Consider the following 17951-nt stretch of genomic DNA (forward strand, 5'->3'; position numbering starts at 1 on the left):
CTATAATTGGGTCCCTAGTGCTTCTAGCAACTTAGAAAATGTGATAAAGATCAACCCAGTAACTTTGTTTGGATAAGCCATTTTCTGCAAGCGTGTGAAAAATGAGGTCGTTCAGATTTTGCCTGTTTTGTGAGGTGGGTAGCAAGGCGAATTACAATAATACCGCCCCCTTTATCTGCAATATTCAATCACAGCACTGCCATAGTGCAGAGAGAAAGAGAAAGAAAGAAGAAATACTTGAAAGCACAATTGAGTTTCAATTACAACAAACCACCATCATTGTGATCAGTGTTTGCATTTCATCAGCTCATTTGCATTTTAAATGACACACCCGAAAACTGCACACTTTTGCTCAGGCCTACAAATTAGCAATTTTAACATGTTATAATAAATTAGCTGTGAGGTATTATGAGCTAAAACTTCACATACACACTCTGGGGATCCCAAAGATTTCTTTCATATCTTATTTTTTTATAATATGACCCCTTTAAAGCTTCATTGTTGATCAGCTCATTTTGTGTTTATGAGGATCATCATAGGATAAAATTCAGCTGTGTTCACCTGATATAGTCAGAAGTTTCTGTAATGACTTATAATAACCAGCAGGGGGAGACAAATAAACACAGATGATCTTTATTTGAATGTAAGTTTTACTATCAGATTGTATTACTGATGATTTGAGCAGATATGTATATATTGTATATAAACCCTCACACTGACCAGTAAAAAGACCTGCTGGAAAACTCATGAGTTCAGACAACATATAAACTTTAATGACAGTCATTTGAGGCCTGAAAACAGACAACTTTATATATTGAAATGAAATAAATTATCAAATATCACAATAAAATATCATGAAAACATAAATATAAATAAGATGGTTGATAGTAGGCTGAGAAATGTAAAGTTAATCTATGTCTGAATGTGCATAAAGGGTTTAAAAGACACATGAACATAAACATATGATCATGTCTCTGAACCAGGAGACTTCGCATGACATTACTCTTTATTACAGTAGCACACAGAAATGGCAAAAAAACTTTGTTTGTCTCTCTCTCTCTCTGAGCATCATCTTGTTGTTTTAATGCACCATAAATTCATCACCAGCATTATTGTCTTACTTAACAGCAGGACACACACAGAAATAGTGATGATGTTTAACAGATCTGGAAAAAAAAACAATAGTATGAACAAAATTAAAAGCTGAATTATATGCAAGTTTCAGTTTGTGTCTCATTTATAATTGATTCTGTTTTCATCTTACAATAAGTTCACACAGTATTATGGACAATTGTCCTCTGAACACATGATTCGATTTTAGGCAAGGCAAGGCAAGGCAAGGCAAGGCAAGGCAAGTTTATTTGTATAGCACATTTCATACACAGAGGTCATTCAAAGTGCTTTACACAGAAATGAGAAAACAATATATAAAAAAAATGTAAAAATAAGAGATACACGATAAAATCACAATAAAAACAAAGATAGATGAGAACAATTAAAGAAAATAAATGTGATTTTAATAAAAACAGTTTAAAATGTTAAAAAGAATAAAACAGGAGTAAAAGTGACTTGAGTTAAAGATGTATTAAGATGTATTTTAGACGTATGTTTTCTTCTCTTTCTTTCCACCTTTCTTGCTTACTTCAGAGATGTGGTTTCCTGAGAACTTTGATGACAGTAAAACTAAACTTAGATCTCTTCTGTGGTTTAGAGCTGGTATGAACAAATGACCAACTCATAATGCATACACTTCACGTACAGACCAACTATAGCCTACTGCATTTAACATTGCTTGTAACATTTAAAATAAATTTTTATAAAGAATTCTTGCATTGAGTCAAGAGAAGCTTTATTGTCATTTCAATCATCTATAGCAGCGTAGTATGAGATAACATTTTTCCAGGACAATGGTAGTACTTATATAAGCTACTTTTTAACCAAGCCACATAACGTGCATGTGTGCAACCTATAGTGCAGACAGTGCCAAACAAGAGACAGTGCAAAAAAAAAAAAAAAAATACACGACAGTGCAACAATACAATACACCACAAAGTCATAAAATAAAATATAAAAATAGAATACAAAATTAGAAGTAGCACTGACTAGTACAGTTGTAGTCTGATTACATCAGAATGTCTGTAAACATCCTTACAAATATTATAGCAGCGGTTGATAACAGCATAGTACAAGTCTGATGTGCAGAGGACAAGCATTTAGTGTATTTTGCAAAGAACCCATAAAGTAGCACTGAAATTGTTTTGTTAATGGAAGCAAATTTCTATTTGAAAAATCCATATTTTCTCCAAGCCACTTCAAAAATAAAATATCAACAAGATGCCATTGTTCTTATTATGAGTGGGGAAATGCAATGCTCAGTATGGTTGACAGATTAATCTCTTGGGGTGTGGCTCTGTACTGAGTGTTGTAAGGTTCATGCAAATACATAGTAGTACTTGAAAATCAGAGGTGGGTAATCCATGTGCCATGAGTAAAAGTCCTCTCCAGTATTTTGTTCTAATCACCTGTATTTGCTAATAAGCACAGTTTTTCAGCAGGAGGTGACCTCCTGACTCGTTGGTGTTTTAAGCCCTCAATGAAGCCTTCAAGGAAGCGCTGCCTGGAAGCCACTTCCGCGTTTTCACGTGCCCGTGGCATGACTGTCTTTTTTGTGCCAGTTTCACATACTGGTTACTAATTGTTTTTCGTTTTTTCAAACCCTTATTGCTTGGGATTGGGGTTAGACTTGTGGTTTTTGTCTGATTTTTAAACTGTTTTCATGCTAAGATAAAGTTGGGTGTGGCATAAATGCAGATGTCATTTTAAGCATTGGTTTATATTTTTATTTGTCAGAATTTTAAACTGTTTTCGCTTGGGGTTAGGGTTGGGTTAGGATGTCATTTTATGTAACACAAAGTTGTTTTAACCCCAACCCCCAAGCTACAATGGTAAGAAAATTGGGGAAACAATTGAGAAACCAATACGTGAAACTGGCACGAAAACGTCGAAACACGTCTCTTAAACGCTCAAAACATTTGAGCTGAAAAAAAAATCCAATCATATTCCTATCTTACCATATCTGCGCTACTCACTGGACCAATTGGTGAGCTCAAACTGCCAGAAGCTGACGGAAGGCTCGATATGTAGCACCAGTGCTGTGATTGGCTGAAACGCTCGGGGCATGGGGATTAAAACACCAGCGAGCCAGGAGCTCACCTCCTGCTGAAAAACTGTGCTAATCCAGGTGATTTGTTCCAGGTGATTGGAACAAAATACTGGAGAGGACTTTTACTCATGGATTACCCACCTCTTCTTCTTCCTTTTATTTCTTAACGCCATTCCAGCATCTACAGCTACATTCATGGCAAGAACCAGGTAATCCATACGCAAGTTTATTCAGATAAGTTGATTTATACACTAGTTGGGGGAGGGACAATTTGGTATCTCCAATTTGCCTATCTTGCGTGTTTTTGGCCTGTGGGAGGAAACCGGAGTACCCGAAGTAAACCCACACTGACACAGGGAGAACATGCAGAAACTACACACAGAAAGGCCACCTGCCCTAGCCAGGGCTCGAACCGGAAACCTTCTTGCTGTGAGGCAACAGTGCTACCCACTAGGCCACTGTGCCGCCCACTATTACCCACCTCTGTTGAAAATACATTTGAGCAAAATCCCCAGAACTAAATGAACTCTGCTGGGTGTACATATTGTCCCAATCTTACATAGTGTTAAAATGTAACACTGAAGCAGAGTTAGAAGCAGTTCAATGAGTAACTTAATCCTCTCCATAGGTGTCATTTACACTGGGGACGCTGGGGACATGTCCCCACCACTTTTTGAAATGGCTGATTTTGTCCCCACCACTTTTTGAAAGCATTTGGTTAAAATGTTCTGAAAAATCAAGCAATACATGTGCGACTTACACTGCAGAAATTACTTTCTTACTTAGTATTTTTGTCTTGTTTTCAGTAGAAATATCAAAAAATTCTTAAATCAAGAATTGACCCAAGAAAAAGTCTAGATTTTAGACAAAAAATATACAATTTAAGTGAATTTGTGATTAAAACAAGCAAAAATATCTGCCAATGGGATGAGAAAAAAAATCTAAAAATAAGATTTCTTTTTTCTTAAACACTTAATTTAAGCAATTTTTTTTTACCCCATTGGCAGATATTTTTGCACAAAATCACATAAATTGTATAGTTTTTGTCTAAAAACTAGACTTATTTTGTAACGTCATTTTGCTCATCAAGAAAATACATCTTGATTTAAGAATATTTAGATATTTCTACTGAAAACAAGACAAAAATACTAAGTAAGAAAGTCAGATTTTCAAGACAAAAATTCTTAGTATTTTTTTCTTGTTTTCAGTAAAAATATCTAAAAATTCTTAAATTAAGATGCTTTTTCTTGAGGAGCAAAAATCTGATCTTTAGACCCAAAATATCAAATTTAAGTGATTTTCTGCATAAAATAAGCAAGAAAATCTGCCAAAGGGGTAAGCAATTTTTTCTTGAATTTTTCTTGAATTTAGTGTTTAAGAAAAATTTTCAAGATTATTTGCTTACCCCATTGGCAGATTTTTTTAGCTTGTTTTATGCACAAAATCACATTTGGTATTTTTGGTCTAAAAACTAGGCTCATCAAGAAAAAGCAACTTAATTTAGGAATTTTTAGATATTTTTACTGAAAACAAGACAAAAATACTAAGAAATGTTTTTCTTGAAAATGATTTTTTGAAGTGTACGACTGGTTTTGTGGTCCAGGGTCACAGCATTGTGAATTTCATTGTAATCATTGACTTAACATGCTGCTGTTTTCTACAGTATGGTGCTTTGGCACTGTTTGGTTGATCTGGTGTTGCAGGGACTGTTACATGTGCAGTCGACATTGTTGAGGGTTTATGCTGAGTATTTTTGTGTTGTTGACCGGCCTACACTATGCCCATCTTTGATCCGCCGTTATTCAATATTTTTCCCGTCCTGCTGTAATGTTTTTTCTTCCAATCTTTTGTCCCCACCACTTTTCAACACAAACTGACGCCCCTGATCCTCTCTATCAGCATCTCTGTTTGAAACCTAAAATTGCATTTTACATCTAATGTGTAAAATGAGTTGTTGTCTTAAAGGGGACATATTATGAAAATCAGACTTTTTCCATGTTTAAGTGCTATAATTGTGTCCCCAGTGCTTCTATCAACCTAGAAAATGTTAAAAAGATCAACCCAATAACTTAGTTTTGGTAAACCATTTTCTGCAAGCATGTGAAAAATAGGTCATTGGAATTTGGCCCTTATTGTGATGTCAGAATAAGGTAATACCGCCCCCTTTATCTGCACTATCCAACCACAGCACAACCATTTAGTAGGGAGAGAAAGAGAGAGATAAAATATTTCACAGCACAATTGAGTTTCAATTGCAACAAACCACCATCATTGTGATCAGTGTTTGCACTTCATCCGCTCATTTGCATTTTAAATGACACACCCAAAACGGCACACTTTTGCTCAGACCTATTTTAGACTTAGTTTTCATCTTAAAAAAAATCTCATAATATGTCCCCTTTAACTTAGGTTTAGATGTTGGCTTGTTCATTTAAAGTCACCATTGTGGTGATCCGTGATTGATTTAGTTGGACTTGACTCTTGACGCTTAGCTTGTTTGTTTATTTTTGTTGATATAACTTTATGTGTTTAAAACATGTTTGTTATGACAGTAAAAAGAAAATAGAGCAACTCTTTAATTAATAAATAATTCCAAAATTATATACAGTTTAAAAAACTGATTTACTAATTTATTGTTTGGTTACTCAATAGAATTAGCCTAACGGCCCCGCGCAGGTTTGCTCATTGGTTTCAGACAGAGATGGTGAGTGAGGGGATAAAAGAGTTTTTAATTCTGCTTCAGTGTTACTTTTTAACACTCTGTAAGATGGGACAATATATACATCAAGAAGTGTTCATTTAACTCTGGGGAGTTTTGTGTATGAGGGCTTCCTGGGGGCTAAGTGAGGGCTGCCCGCGCAGGGCCAGCACTAACGGGCCAACATTTTGCCAGTGAGCAAACCTGCGCGGGGCCCTTGGGATAGCCCTAAGTGGACCCATAAAGGGCCATTGTAGGCTTGCTTGCAGGGTATTCATATTTACTGTATAAAGAGCTCAACTTAATAGAGTATAAAGTGTCTTCTGAGAACAAGCTTGTGAACAGCACTCAAAAGATGACATGTTTCTCATGTCAGGAGGGACTGAAATCATATTACCGTAACCTAATTATTGATAGGCTATATTGTTGACTTGTGATGCAAGATAAATAAATTCTCTCACCTCTTGTGACGTTTAACTTGACTTTAGTGATGATGTGAGATCCACACCAGTATATCCCAGAATCCTCTTCTCTCAGATGACTGATGTTTACAGTGAAGACTCCAGCAGATGTTTCATCATCTCTCGTTGACTGTAATGAAACTCTATCATTTATACACATTGAGGGTTCATGTGCTTTACAGAAGAGTTTCTGATATTCAGCATGATGTTTACACTGGATTGACATGTCGTCTCCTTCACGTTTATTCAAGATCATCTCTAAAAACATCATCAGTTTTAATATCAGCACAGAAGGTTCAGTCACACGTGTAAGGACAATTTCCTGAATAAAGATAGCACCTCCCCAAACGACACTGCATGGGGGCAAAGTGAGTGCCCGGGAAAACAACTCTCTACGATTCACAGAGGACTTCCAACTGAGACAAAATTGAGTTTCCAAGACACACCTTTAGGGTGTCATACATTTGTATTCTTATTCTCTCGCAAACTGTATATAAAATGCTACATGCACAAAGAATCTAAAAACTGATCTTATATTTGTTTTTCATTAGAATATCTCATTGCAAGTGTTTACAATGGTCTCACTCATTTAACAACAGAATTCAATGTTAAAGTATAAGTAAACTTCCTTCAATATTGATAGACACATCCCATCCTAAACATAAACCAATCACCCACTGTATGCAAATTAAGGACAGCCCTGAGTTTTACAACAACCAATCAGTACCAAATTCCTATATGCTTTGTCTCTCTGGATATTTAAGGGAATGATGTAAAATGGTTCAGTGGGTCTTTCTGTATTTGGAAACTCACCCCCATGATGCTGTATCTTTGATATTTGTATTTCATTTTACTTTGAGAAATCTGTAACCAGATATTCATCATTTGCCAGGTATGCATTATTCTCATTTGATTCTATTTGTTTCTTCGTATTTGAATTGGAATCTAAATTGGCTTTTGAATTATGTTTTTCCTACCTGGTTAATAAATTGTTATGTTTGATTTTATTCTGTGTTGCTCGGTAAATGTTGACACTGCAAGTAATATTGTTGTATCCGTCGTTACCGTAAGGACTGAAATCAGGCTAGGATCGGCCCAATCCCAGTTAGATAGTGAATAATACATCAGCTGAGGATTTGTGAGATACGACTAGCGATTGCCGTTAGTTTAAGTGTACTTAGAAGCGTGGAGGCTGTGTTTCCGTTTAGAGTAACATTTCTGATTATTCTAAATAGGGTCAGCCTCAACCTCTGTTTATTTTAATATTATTCTATTCATTAACTTTGACTAGAAATAATTCTTGTAATAATTAAGTGTCACCTCTTAGGGGACTATATAAAGTATGTTTAAAGTTGAGCATGCAGAGAGCGGCCGCTTAAGCGTATAGTCCAACCTCTGGCAGCGACCAATACTGATTCGCTTATGACCGTTGACCAATATATTAATTATAAGGCCCATACTAGGATCATGTGCGACTATGAGAACCGAATGAACGAGTGTAATACCAGAGCTTAATCAGAATAAATAAACAAACATCCAAATTCTGTAAGTTTTAAAATTAATAATCAATCCAATTTGTATTATAATATAAATCTTTTTCTTTGGAGTCGGATAAGAGATAAATATACATTAATTACGTAATTCCAAAACGTCATCTGCAAAGTGCCGGAAAAGACAGAACACGCTACAATCCTTCACCATGGTGCTTGGATTCCGCCGGTGGGCCAAACGGATGGATGGGTGATCTAGTTGTACCCCCTTACACATGTAATATTCATGTTCATTGAAAATGTTGCTCACCCTCGTTCATGATAATAATCAGATGAGTGTAAAGATAAATCACATCTGTTTCTAATCTCACTGTACAGCAGTATTTCCCAGCATCCTCTGCTGTCAATCCAGTGATGTTCACAGTAAACACACTTGCTGTCATGTCATCATTCACAGTCAATCTGTTCATCTTCATCACATTCTCATCTCTCACAGTCTCAATGAGAGGATTTCTATCTGTAGTGGAGCTCTTACACAGATACTTTGACTTTGATTTATAGATGGGATCATAAGGACAGATGATCTGAGCAGATCCTCCTTCATCTCCAAACACTGGAGGCACTGCAAACACACAAACAGATACAATATCAAACTCTGACCATACATGTATATGATAAAACATATTGAGATTTTACTCACTGAACAGATTGAGTTGAACTTTAGTGGTCAGAGAGATGAAAGTTAAATCTCTCTCAGTGGTTTCTGCTCCACACCAGTAAACTCCAGCATCTCTCACTGTCACATTACTGATGGTCACAGTAAAAACACTTTTAGGAGATAAATCATTCCGTTTAACTTTAGATGTGTTGATGTTTTGGCAGATGTGATTTTCATCCTCTTTACAGAAGAGTTTTGGATGGACTTGATGTTCCTCTGGGATCTGACAGCTAATATTGACTTCATCACCAAGAAAAACTGATTTATTCACCCACAAATGTGACAAAGCTGTATCTGTATAAACCATAAGACAATTACAAACATGTTAAAATATATAAAATATTTAAACTGTTCTGAGTCAATTATCTGTGTGAATTTATTTGACCCAGCTAAAGGAGAAAAGTTCTAAGAACGTTGCTTGAAAGATCCCAATGTTCCCAGAAACATTCTGCCAACATAAAAGTGTTCAAGTTTTCTTGACGTTCTAAGAAAATTTCTTGGTTGTCTAAACGTTAGAGGAATTCAATATTACCATTTTCAAACGTTATGAAAATGTCATGTTTTAATGTTCACACAATGTTTAATAACAACGGTTTCCTATATTTACTATTTTGCTTGTTATGTAAATGATAGAGAATTATTTTAAAACTGTGGTAAAACATTATTTCTGAATGTTCAGTAAATATATTGCTGTAGAAAACACAATTCACTTATTAGGTTTAGATGTTGATGTTTTGTTTCATTTCAAGTCACAATTGTGGTGCTCAGTATTTCTTTTAGTTGGACTCTTGACCCTAGATATTTTGCTTTGCTGGTTTTGCCTGATTGCGTTAACTATCTGTGTATAAAGAGCATGTCGTATCATCATCATAAAAAAACCAATCATCATTACTGTAAGTATGTTGGAGGAAACATCATGATTTGGGCCTGCTTTGCTGCATCTGGGCCTGACCAGTTTGCAATCATTGAGGAGAAAATGAATTCCCAAGTATATCAGACAATTCTTCATCCTAATGGAAGAATATCTGTACGTCAGCTGAAACTGTGTAGGAGGTGGGTAATGCGAACCCAAAACACCGGAGCAAGTCTACAACAGCATGGCTTGAGAAAGACAAAATCCAGACTTTTGGAGTGACCGAGTCGGAGACCAGTCCCCATCTAGCAGGAAAAAGTTCTAAGAACGTTCCCTGAAAGTTCCCAAGGTGCCCAAAACCGTTCTGCCAATGTTAAAAGTGTCCAGTTTTCTTTAAGTTCAAGGAACGTTTCTGTGTTGTCTGAACGTTAGAGGAATGTTACATTTTACCATTTTTAAACTTTATGACAATGTCATGTTTTAATGTTCACACAATGTTTAAAACAACAACTATTTATTATATTGACTTAACTGTTATGTAAATTATAGAGAAACGTTTCCTTTTATTATTTATATTTATATTTATATATACTTATTATTTTAATTATTTATTTTTTAAATTAGTTTTAGATGTTGATGTTTTGTTTCATTTATAGTCACCATTATTGTGATTAATGTTTGTTTTAGTTGGACTCTTGACCCTTGACTTTTTGCTTTCTATTTTTTTTTCTGGTTGTGTTAACTTTTTGTTAATACACCACATTTGTTATGAAAAGTTAATAGTGTAATTATTTGGTGATTGGTACATAATAGTAAAGATCATCACCTAATTCATTTACTAATCAAAAGTTTATTTTTTGTCAATAATGTAAATGAGATCCAGCACTTTCACAGCAGTTTGTCATTAAGGAGTTTTATAAACTTTGGACAAAAAATATCTGCTGTATAATTGGGACGCACAAACATCAAGAATCAGAGTATGAATGTCAACCATGGTGACAATTAAATAAAAAACTTCATGCTGCAATGCATGCTGGGTATTAACAAATTACAAATCTCATTCAGGATTCCCAACATGAACTGCAGCATGGATAAATAAGGATTTTTTTAAACAATTTTATTTGTCACCATGGCTGATTCTTGATGTTTGTGCGTCCCAATTATACAGTGGAAATTTTTGTCCAAAGTTTCTCAAACTCCTAATGACAAACTGCTGTGAAAGTGCTGGATCTCATTTACATTATTGACAGAAAATGAACTTTTTATAGTAAATTAATTAGGTGATGGTCTTTACCATTATGGAGCAATAACCACAGAATTGCACTATTAACTTTACATGTTCATAACAAATGTGGTGCATTAACAGAAAGTTAACACAACCAGGGAAAAAACTAGCAAGAATAAAGTCAAGGGTCAAGAGTCCAACTAAAACAAACACTAATCACAATAATGGTGACTTAAAATGAAACAAAACCTCAACATCTAAACCTAATAAGTGAATTGTGTTTTCTACAGCAATATATTTACTTAACATTCAGAAATAATGTTTTATAAAATATATAATAAATATAATAAAATAAAATAATATAAATATAAAAAATAAATATAATAAAATGCAATGTTTCTCTATCATTTACATAACAATCAAACAAGTCAATATAATAAACAGTTGTTGTTTTAAACATTGTGTGAACATTAAAACATGACATTGTCATAACGTTTAAAAATGGTAAAATGTAACATTCCTCTAACGTTCAGACAACCCAGAAACGTTCTTAGAACTTAAAGAAAACTGGACACTTTTAACGTTGGCAGAATGTTTTTGGGAACCTTGGGAACTTTCAGGGAATGTTCTTAGAACTTTTTTTCTGCTAGCTGGGCCTACATTTACATTTATCCATTTAGCTGACACTTTTATTCAAAGCGACTTACAATTGCTATATATGTCAGAGGTTGCATGCCTCTGGAGCAACTAGGGGTTAAGTGTCTTGCTCAGGTCATGAATGCCAATCCAGTAACTTCCAGAATCCTCTGTGTTCAGATCTCTGATGCTCAAATAGAGATGCTATGGTTTGACTTGAAAAAGGGCATACACATGAGACGTCCAAAGAATATAACAGAGCTAAAGCAGTTCTGCCAGGAAGAATGGGCAAAAAATTCTTCTCAACAATGTGCAGGTCTGATTCACAGCTACAAGTAGCCCCTGGTTGAAGTTATTGCTGCCAAGGGGGTCAACCAGTTTTTAAGTTCTAAGTGATCACTTACCTTTTCCACTGCCATTTTGAATGTTAAATGAGTGTTTTCAATTACATGAAAAAAAGATCTGAATTTTTTGTGCTATTATTCTTAGACAGATTATGTTGGTCAATACCATTGACTTAGATAAACATCAGATCACATTTTATGACAAATTAATTCATAAAACCATGAAATTCCAAAAGGTTCACATACTTTGCTTGCCACTGTATAGAAAACAGTTGTTGGTTTAAACATTGAGTGAACATTAAAACAGGACATTTTAAAAATGGTAGAACATTTCTGACAACCCAGAAATGTTTCTTAGAACGTTTGTCTGTTAGCTGGGGAGTTATTGAGAGTTTTGTTTTACTCACTCATAATGTTGAGATGAACAGCAGTAATAATGGAGTAACTGTAGGATTCTCTGTAACGCTGAACTCCACATAAATAAACTCCTGCATCTTCTGATCTCACATGAGTTATTCTCACACTGAAGAGGTTTTTATATTTGTCGTCAGAAATACTGAAACTCTCTTTCTTCTCCCATTTGCTGTAGATATTCTTCACTGAGTATTTTCCTTCCTTAAAGACGATCTTGTCATAGTACTTATAATCCTGTGAATATTGACATCTGAAGTTTGCAGTTTCTCCGGTATTCACCATCACTGTCTGTGACGCCCCACAACATGAATCTGTCAATCACATATAAATATATTTATTTTACATCATCAGCAGATACTTCACTGATGTTTAAAATAACTCACCTTCTCTCACAGTCAGGGTCATATCAGTGTACCATTGGTCATCAACACCAATACGGTAACTTACAGAATCCTCTGTGTTCAGATCTCTGATGTAGATCATCAGTTTTCCATCATTGTTACAATACAAAGTGAATCTTCCTTCATTAATCCACTGATCGTGTTTCTTATAGTTTATTATGTTTCTGTTTGGGTTTAGTTTAGTCATGTATTTAAAACAGTCTTTACACCAAGATTTCTGTGAATCCACTAGAACACTTCCTCCAGAATATCCAATCACATCGAAGCATCTCACTGCACCTGTCAATCAGATTCATACTGTCAGAAAGCTCATCTAGTCCTTTCATTTGTCTGTACAGTTATATAAATGAGTCAGATGAAATAAGTGTATGATGACATTAGTAAGCAGATGACATGATGAGTGCTGCAGGACAGAAAGAGAAAAGTTGTGACCTGAGATGATGAAGAAAGTGAAGATGAGGAGGATCTTCATTTTGAGTTGAGGATTGATCTTCTTGATGCTGAATGTTCTCTGTGTGTGTCTACACATCAGACTGTTCTTCAGTTTCTTCCTCTTTATTCAGCTCTTATCACTGTCAATCATCTTTACTGGCCCCGCCCACAATCAGCAGTGACTGAACGCTGCATTCATCACAGTCAAACAGCGCTTCTAGTGGACAACACTCTTACTGCACTACACTCAACTCAATGCTGTTTATATACAAGATTTACAAATAAAGATTCTCATATACTAGACAAAATAATACAGACAAAACACTCTTTAAAAGGATTTATGTCACAGAATTTATAGTTTTCAGCTAACAGTAGATTTATGAACTCCTGCAGTACTACACAACATTAAATAAACATAAGGACTGCAGCGTAGTACACTACACATGCAGATTAAACCTTGGTTTGATTCCCATTGGTTTGAACCAGACTGAAAAGTTTTATTGTCAGGTGCCATTTTTAAACCAGTACTGTATATAATGAATAATTTTGAGATTTAAACCGCAACCAGAATAAAAAAAATTGAAAATGTTTGCCTTTGTTTTTTGCCTACTCTGGAGCTCTCTACTAACTTTTTTTACCTATTTCTCTAAACTTGAGAAAAACTTAATATTTGTGTGCATATCAATTAGTTTTAAATGTGCAGCACATTTAAAGCAACACACGGTTGATGTGTAAATGAATCTTGTGTCTCCATCTAGTGGTAAATATTAGTAGGTATTCAGATTGACTGCTGCTGCTGTCTGTGGTGATGAAGCTGTTTGTAATTTATGGGTTTTATCTGCATGTTTGTAATTTATTATTCAGCTCTTTCTAAAGTTAAACTGACTCTTCAGTGAATGTGTGATGTACAATTAACCACTTTAAATTATCAGTAAGGTTAAGGTTGCTATAGTGGTAAATATCAGAACAAACAACTGAAACTATAAATTCAGCAACAGTGTAACATAAATCTGTGACATAAATCAGTTTAGTCTGAGACAATCTGTCTAAAGTTACAATAAAAGTTAGAATATTTATTTTTAAATCAGGGCTGGACTGAGACAAAAGATTGTCCCGAAACTTCATCCAGACCCCGGTCCACTAAATTTGTGCAAACAGACAAAATGTAAAATAACCGATCACAATATATCAATTCGTTTCATCAAAATCAAAGGTAAAACACAATCCAAATAATAAATTAAAGAAAATAAGAATAGAAAATTGTATATTAATTACATACAAGAAAAACATTTAAAATGCTTTATTGTATAATAGCAAAATGTTTATTTAATAATTTATATACATTTGATTGAATCCACTGGCAACTTGCAGTCATATTCATGTTTTTTACAGCACAGGATGCACAATTTTCAGCATTTTATTTACAGAGCAGTAAGGAGATTTTTACCAACTATGCCAGTGTCAGCAAGACAAAATATTTATATAAAAATATTTAAAAGTTTATTTTATAGGAAATAAAAGTGATCTTATAAGTTTTTACTCCAAACATAGATGAGACACTTTACACTTTATACTTTCCTCATATAATTAATAAAACCTCTTACAGTAAATATCAGCTCTTAAATAGACGATTAAACACTCAGAATGACATTTGAGAAGTGAATTGAAACATTGAAACAGTGTTTAAAGTTAAAATAACAGTTTGATTTGTTGTTTGAGAAGGAAAAACTTTATTTTTATGACGTTAAAATCTCAGAAGTGCTTAACTGAGGAGTTGTATATAAACTGAATTAGTTTTAAACCAATATGACATGCATTTCAACATTGTACACACCTACAAATCGCTAGAAATCTAAAATCGCTGTATTTCCTGAGGCTGGATTACAAATCAGCATTGTGGCAAACCTTACTACCACACCATGAAGAAACATTTAAACCTTGTGTAATGAATGACAGATGAAGTGATGAGCGTCTTCTCTATCCAGTACAGCAGGAGACGCTCTGCAGCTCCTTAGTCCACTGATAAACCCTTGAAAGAAAGAAAGAAAGAAAGAAAGAAAGAAAGAAAGAAAGAAAGAAAGAAAGAAAGAAAGAAAGAAAGAAAGAAAGGAGGGTTTACACGTGGAGCTGGGAGAAGAAGGAAAAAACTATCATTAGCTTACTGGTCAAATCTTGAGGGCCATAATCAAGGGAATCCTGCTAAAAAGGTGATGGAGCCATGCTGGGAGTATGAAGGTGCTAATTTGCACTGACTCTACAGCAGTGCTGAGCAGTATACAGTCATATAGATCCTGTAGAATGGATCTAATAAATGAAGTGTATATGTGCCTATATAGGCTGGAGCAGAGAGGTGGCTCTGTATGTTTCTTGTGGATTCCAGCTCTCAATGAAAAGGCGGATGGTTTTGCCAAAAAGGCTCTAGACTAGAGAGACCAGATCAACAGGTCAATATTAAGTTTGGGAGGGGGGAGGTAAAAGTTTTTATTAGAAGAGCCCTGACAAAGCAGTGGCAGACCCAGTGGAGCTCAAGTTCCAAAGGGAGGCACATGTATAATATCCACACAGAGGTTGGGATAGAAGCTAAAGTGGGAGGATGCAGAAGGGATGAAGTTGTCATTGCTAGGCTTAGAATTGGGCATACACTGTTGAACAGCACTCAGTGCAGGGTTGGTAGAGTAGAGAAAGGATATTGCATGTGGTGTCCAGATCAAGAGGAGACAGTGAAACATGTATTGCTTGTTTGTCCTAAATATCAGAGTCACAGGGAGCAGTGGAAGGATCAATTACAAAGAGCAGGATGCTCAGGCTTTAGTTTGGCTGCAGTTCTGGGACCTGGAGTAAAGCCAGGGGAACTGATTAGGTTCCTTAAGAGTGCAGGGCTGTATGTGAGAATATGATTTTTTTATGTATGTATGTGTGTATGTATGTATATATATGTGTATAGGATAAAGGAATGAAAAGAGAGAGGTTTGTACAGCTTAAACATCCTTTACCTGAATCAGATCTGTCTGTTTGACAACATTAAATAATTTATAATCTTACTCTGTGTGTTGTTTTGTGAGGATGAGGTTTGTTGTGAATCTTCAGTGTATGTGGCGGATCGGAGCTCCAGTGAATGTCTGGATTCAGTGTGGATGAGCAGAGATCAGAGCCGCACACCACAGCCACTGCTGGACTCTAAACTCTCTGAAGAGAAATCCGGACACACACAGGACTCCGAGCTCAGTCTGACTTTACTCTGTTATACTGAGTCAAAGCCCACAGACGCTCAGGACACTACAGTGTGTGACAGTAATCAGGGCTTACAGGATGAGGAATCTACTGATCAAACCTCCACAGAGTCTCTGGATTCTGTCTGGAACGCTGGAGAACAGCAGCAGATCCTGCAGACCAAACTCAAGATGTGTTCAGTCAAACTCATCGACTGCACGAACCTCACGATGAAGATTAAAACTGAACACACAGAAATAAAAACTGAACCTGCAGAATTAAAAACTGAACCTACAGCAGATGAATATGAAGACAATCTTAATGATGGTCATGATTTTATTCTGTCAGGTATGTCTCCTAAATTTTTATTGTATTTTTAACATTTTAAACTCCTTAATGACAAACTGCTCTGAAAGTGTTGGATCTCATTTACATTATTGACAGAAAATAAACTTTTGATTAGTAAATTAATTTGGAATGATTTTCTACCATTATGTACCAACCACCACACCACAGAATTACACTACTAACTTAACATGTTCATAACAAATGTGGTGTATTAACAAAAAGTTAACACAACCAAGGAAAAAACTAGCAAGCATAAGACAAGGCTCAAGAGCCCAACTAAAACGAACACTAATCACAATAATGGTGACTTAAAATGAAACAAAACATCAACATCTAAACTTACATATAATAGATATATAATATATAATAAATATATAATATATAATAAATATAATAAAATAATATAAATATAAAAAATAAATATAATAAAATGCAATGTTTCTCTATCATTTACATAACAATCAAAGAAGTCAATATAATAAACAGTTGTTGTTTTAAACATTGTGTGACTGTGAACATTAAAACATGACATTGTCATAACGTTTAAAAATGGTAAAATGTAACATTCCTCTAACGTTGAGACAACACAAAAACATTCTTAGAACGTCAAGAAAACTGGACACTTTTAACGTTGGCAGAACGTTTTTGGGAACGTTAAAAACTTTCAGGGAACGTTCTTAGAACTTTTTTCTGTTAGCTGGGATATTGTATTAATTTACTGTATATTCCCCTTCTCCAAATCTTACCCTGGAGATCCAGAGCTCAGCAGAGTTTAGTTCCAGCCTTGATCAAACACACCTGCGCGAGCAAATCAAGGTCTTTATGATCACTAGAAAATCAAAGGTGATTAGGTTTGGAGCTAAACTCTGAAGTGCTCCATACCTTCAGGGTAAGATTTGAGGAACCCTGCTCTATATAATACAAATAATAATAATATAGGTCATGTTAATATATTATAATTATATTAATGTACATTTTCCATGTCAACATTATTATATAGGCATTATTTAGCCTAAGCTACACTTCATATTTAGAAATAAATTTATTACAAACGTTTTTGTTAAATCATGATTTGTTAATAAAAACATCCGTATACGCACATCTCTGTGCAAATTCGTGCATACGTATGCTTAGTGAATGAGAACCAATGTCTCTTATACTGGGACTTGATTTACAAGCATAATTTTTCTTAGGGATGCGCCGATACCACTTTTTTGGAATACGAGTACGAGTACGAGTACTTGCATTTCAGTACTTGCCGATACCGATACTGAGTACTTAATAAAAAACATGATTCAAATTTACAGGTAACAGCTTTAGTCATATAATTTAACAAAAAAACAAGTGACTAGTTTTCCAGTTTGTTCTAAACTCTGCCTCTTTGGACAACACAAGAGGCACTAACCCCTTACACGCCACTCAAACATAGACATTTCTCAGACCTTGGTATCGATCCCTGGTATCGGGGGACTTTTAACGAGTACGAGTACTTTAGAAAATGTGGTATCGAGGCCGATACCCGATACCAGTATCGGTATCGATGCATCCCTAATTTTTC

The 17951-nt window shown here is 35.1% G+C and overlaps 2 protein-coding genes across 2 annotated transcripts in view; one reads left to right on the plus strand and one right to left on the minus strand.

The window, feature by feature from the left end:
• Positions 1-900: 900 nt before the first annotated feature.
• LOC135752443 (polymeric immunoglobulin receptor-like) lies at positions 901-12307 on the minus strand. The gene is made up of 5 exons (XM_073814529.1): positions 11996-12307; positions 8513-8824; positions 8123-8434; positions 6323-6580; positions 901-1166 (listed from the first exon to the last, which is right to left on the minus strand). The coding sequence occupies exons 1-5, from the start codon at positions 12282-12284 to the stop codon at positions 1069-1071; spliced, it is 1269 nt and encodes a 422-aa protein (XP_073670630.1). The 5' UTR covers positions 12285-12307; the 3' UTR covers positions 901-1068.
• Positions 12308-15783: 3476 nt separating this feature from the next.
• Positions 15784-17951, plus strand: part of LOC135760532 (uncharacterized) — a 39783-nt gene continuing 37615 nt past the window's right edge. The window contains exon 1 of the mRNA XM_073814530.1: positions 15784-16393. The gene's annotated coding sequence lies outside the window, so the exon portion shown is untranslated. The remainder of the gene's footprint in view (positions 16394-17951) is intronic.

Source organism: Paramisgurnus dabryanus, chromosome 4, assembly GCF_030506205.2.
Source record: "Paramisgurnus dabryanus chromosome 4, PD_genome_1.1, whole genome shotgun sequence".
Taxonomy (NCBI): Eukaryota; Metazoa; Chordata; class Actinopteri; order Cypriniformes; family Cobitidae; genus Paramisgurnus; species Paramisgurnus dabryanus.

Excerpts from the sequence above, each read along its gene's own strand:
- LOC135752443 (XM_073814529.1), bottom strand. The coding sequence starts at position 12,284 with ATGGTGAATACCGGAGAAACTGCAAACTTCAGATGTCAATATTCACAG. Across the intron at positions 8,825-11,995 it reads TGTTCATCTCAACATTATGA|ATACAGCTTTGTCACATTTG; the intron begins GTGAGTAAAACA and ends TGGTTTATACAG. Across the intron at positions 6,581-8,122 it reads GATTATTATCATGAACGAGG|AGATGATCTTGAATAAACGT; the intron begins GTGAGCAACATT and ends TGATGTTTTTAG.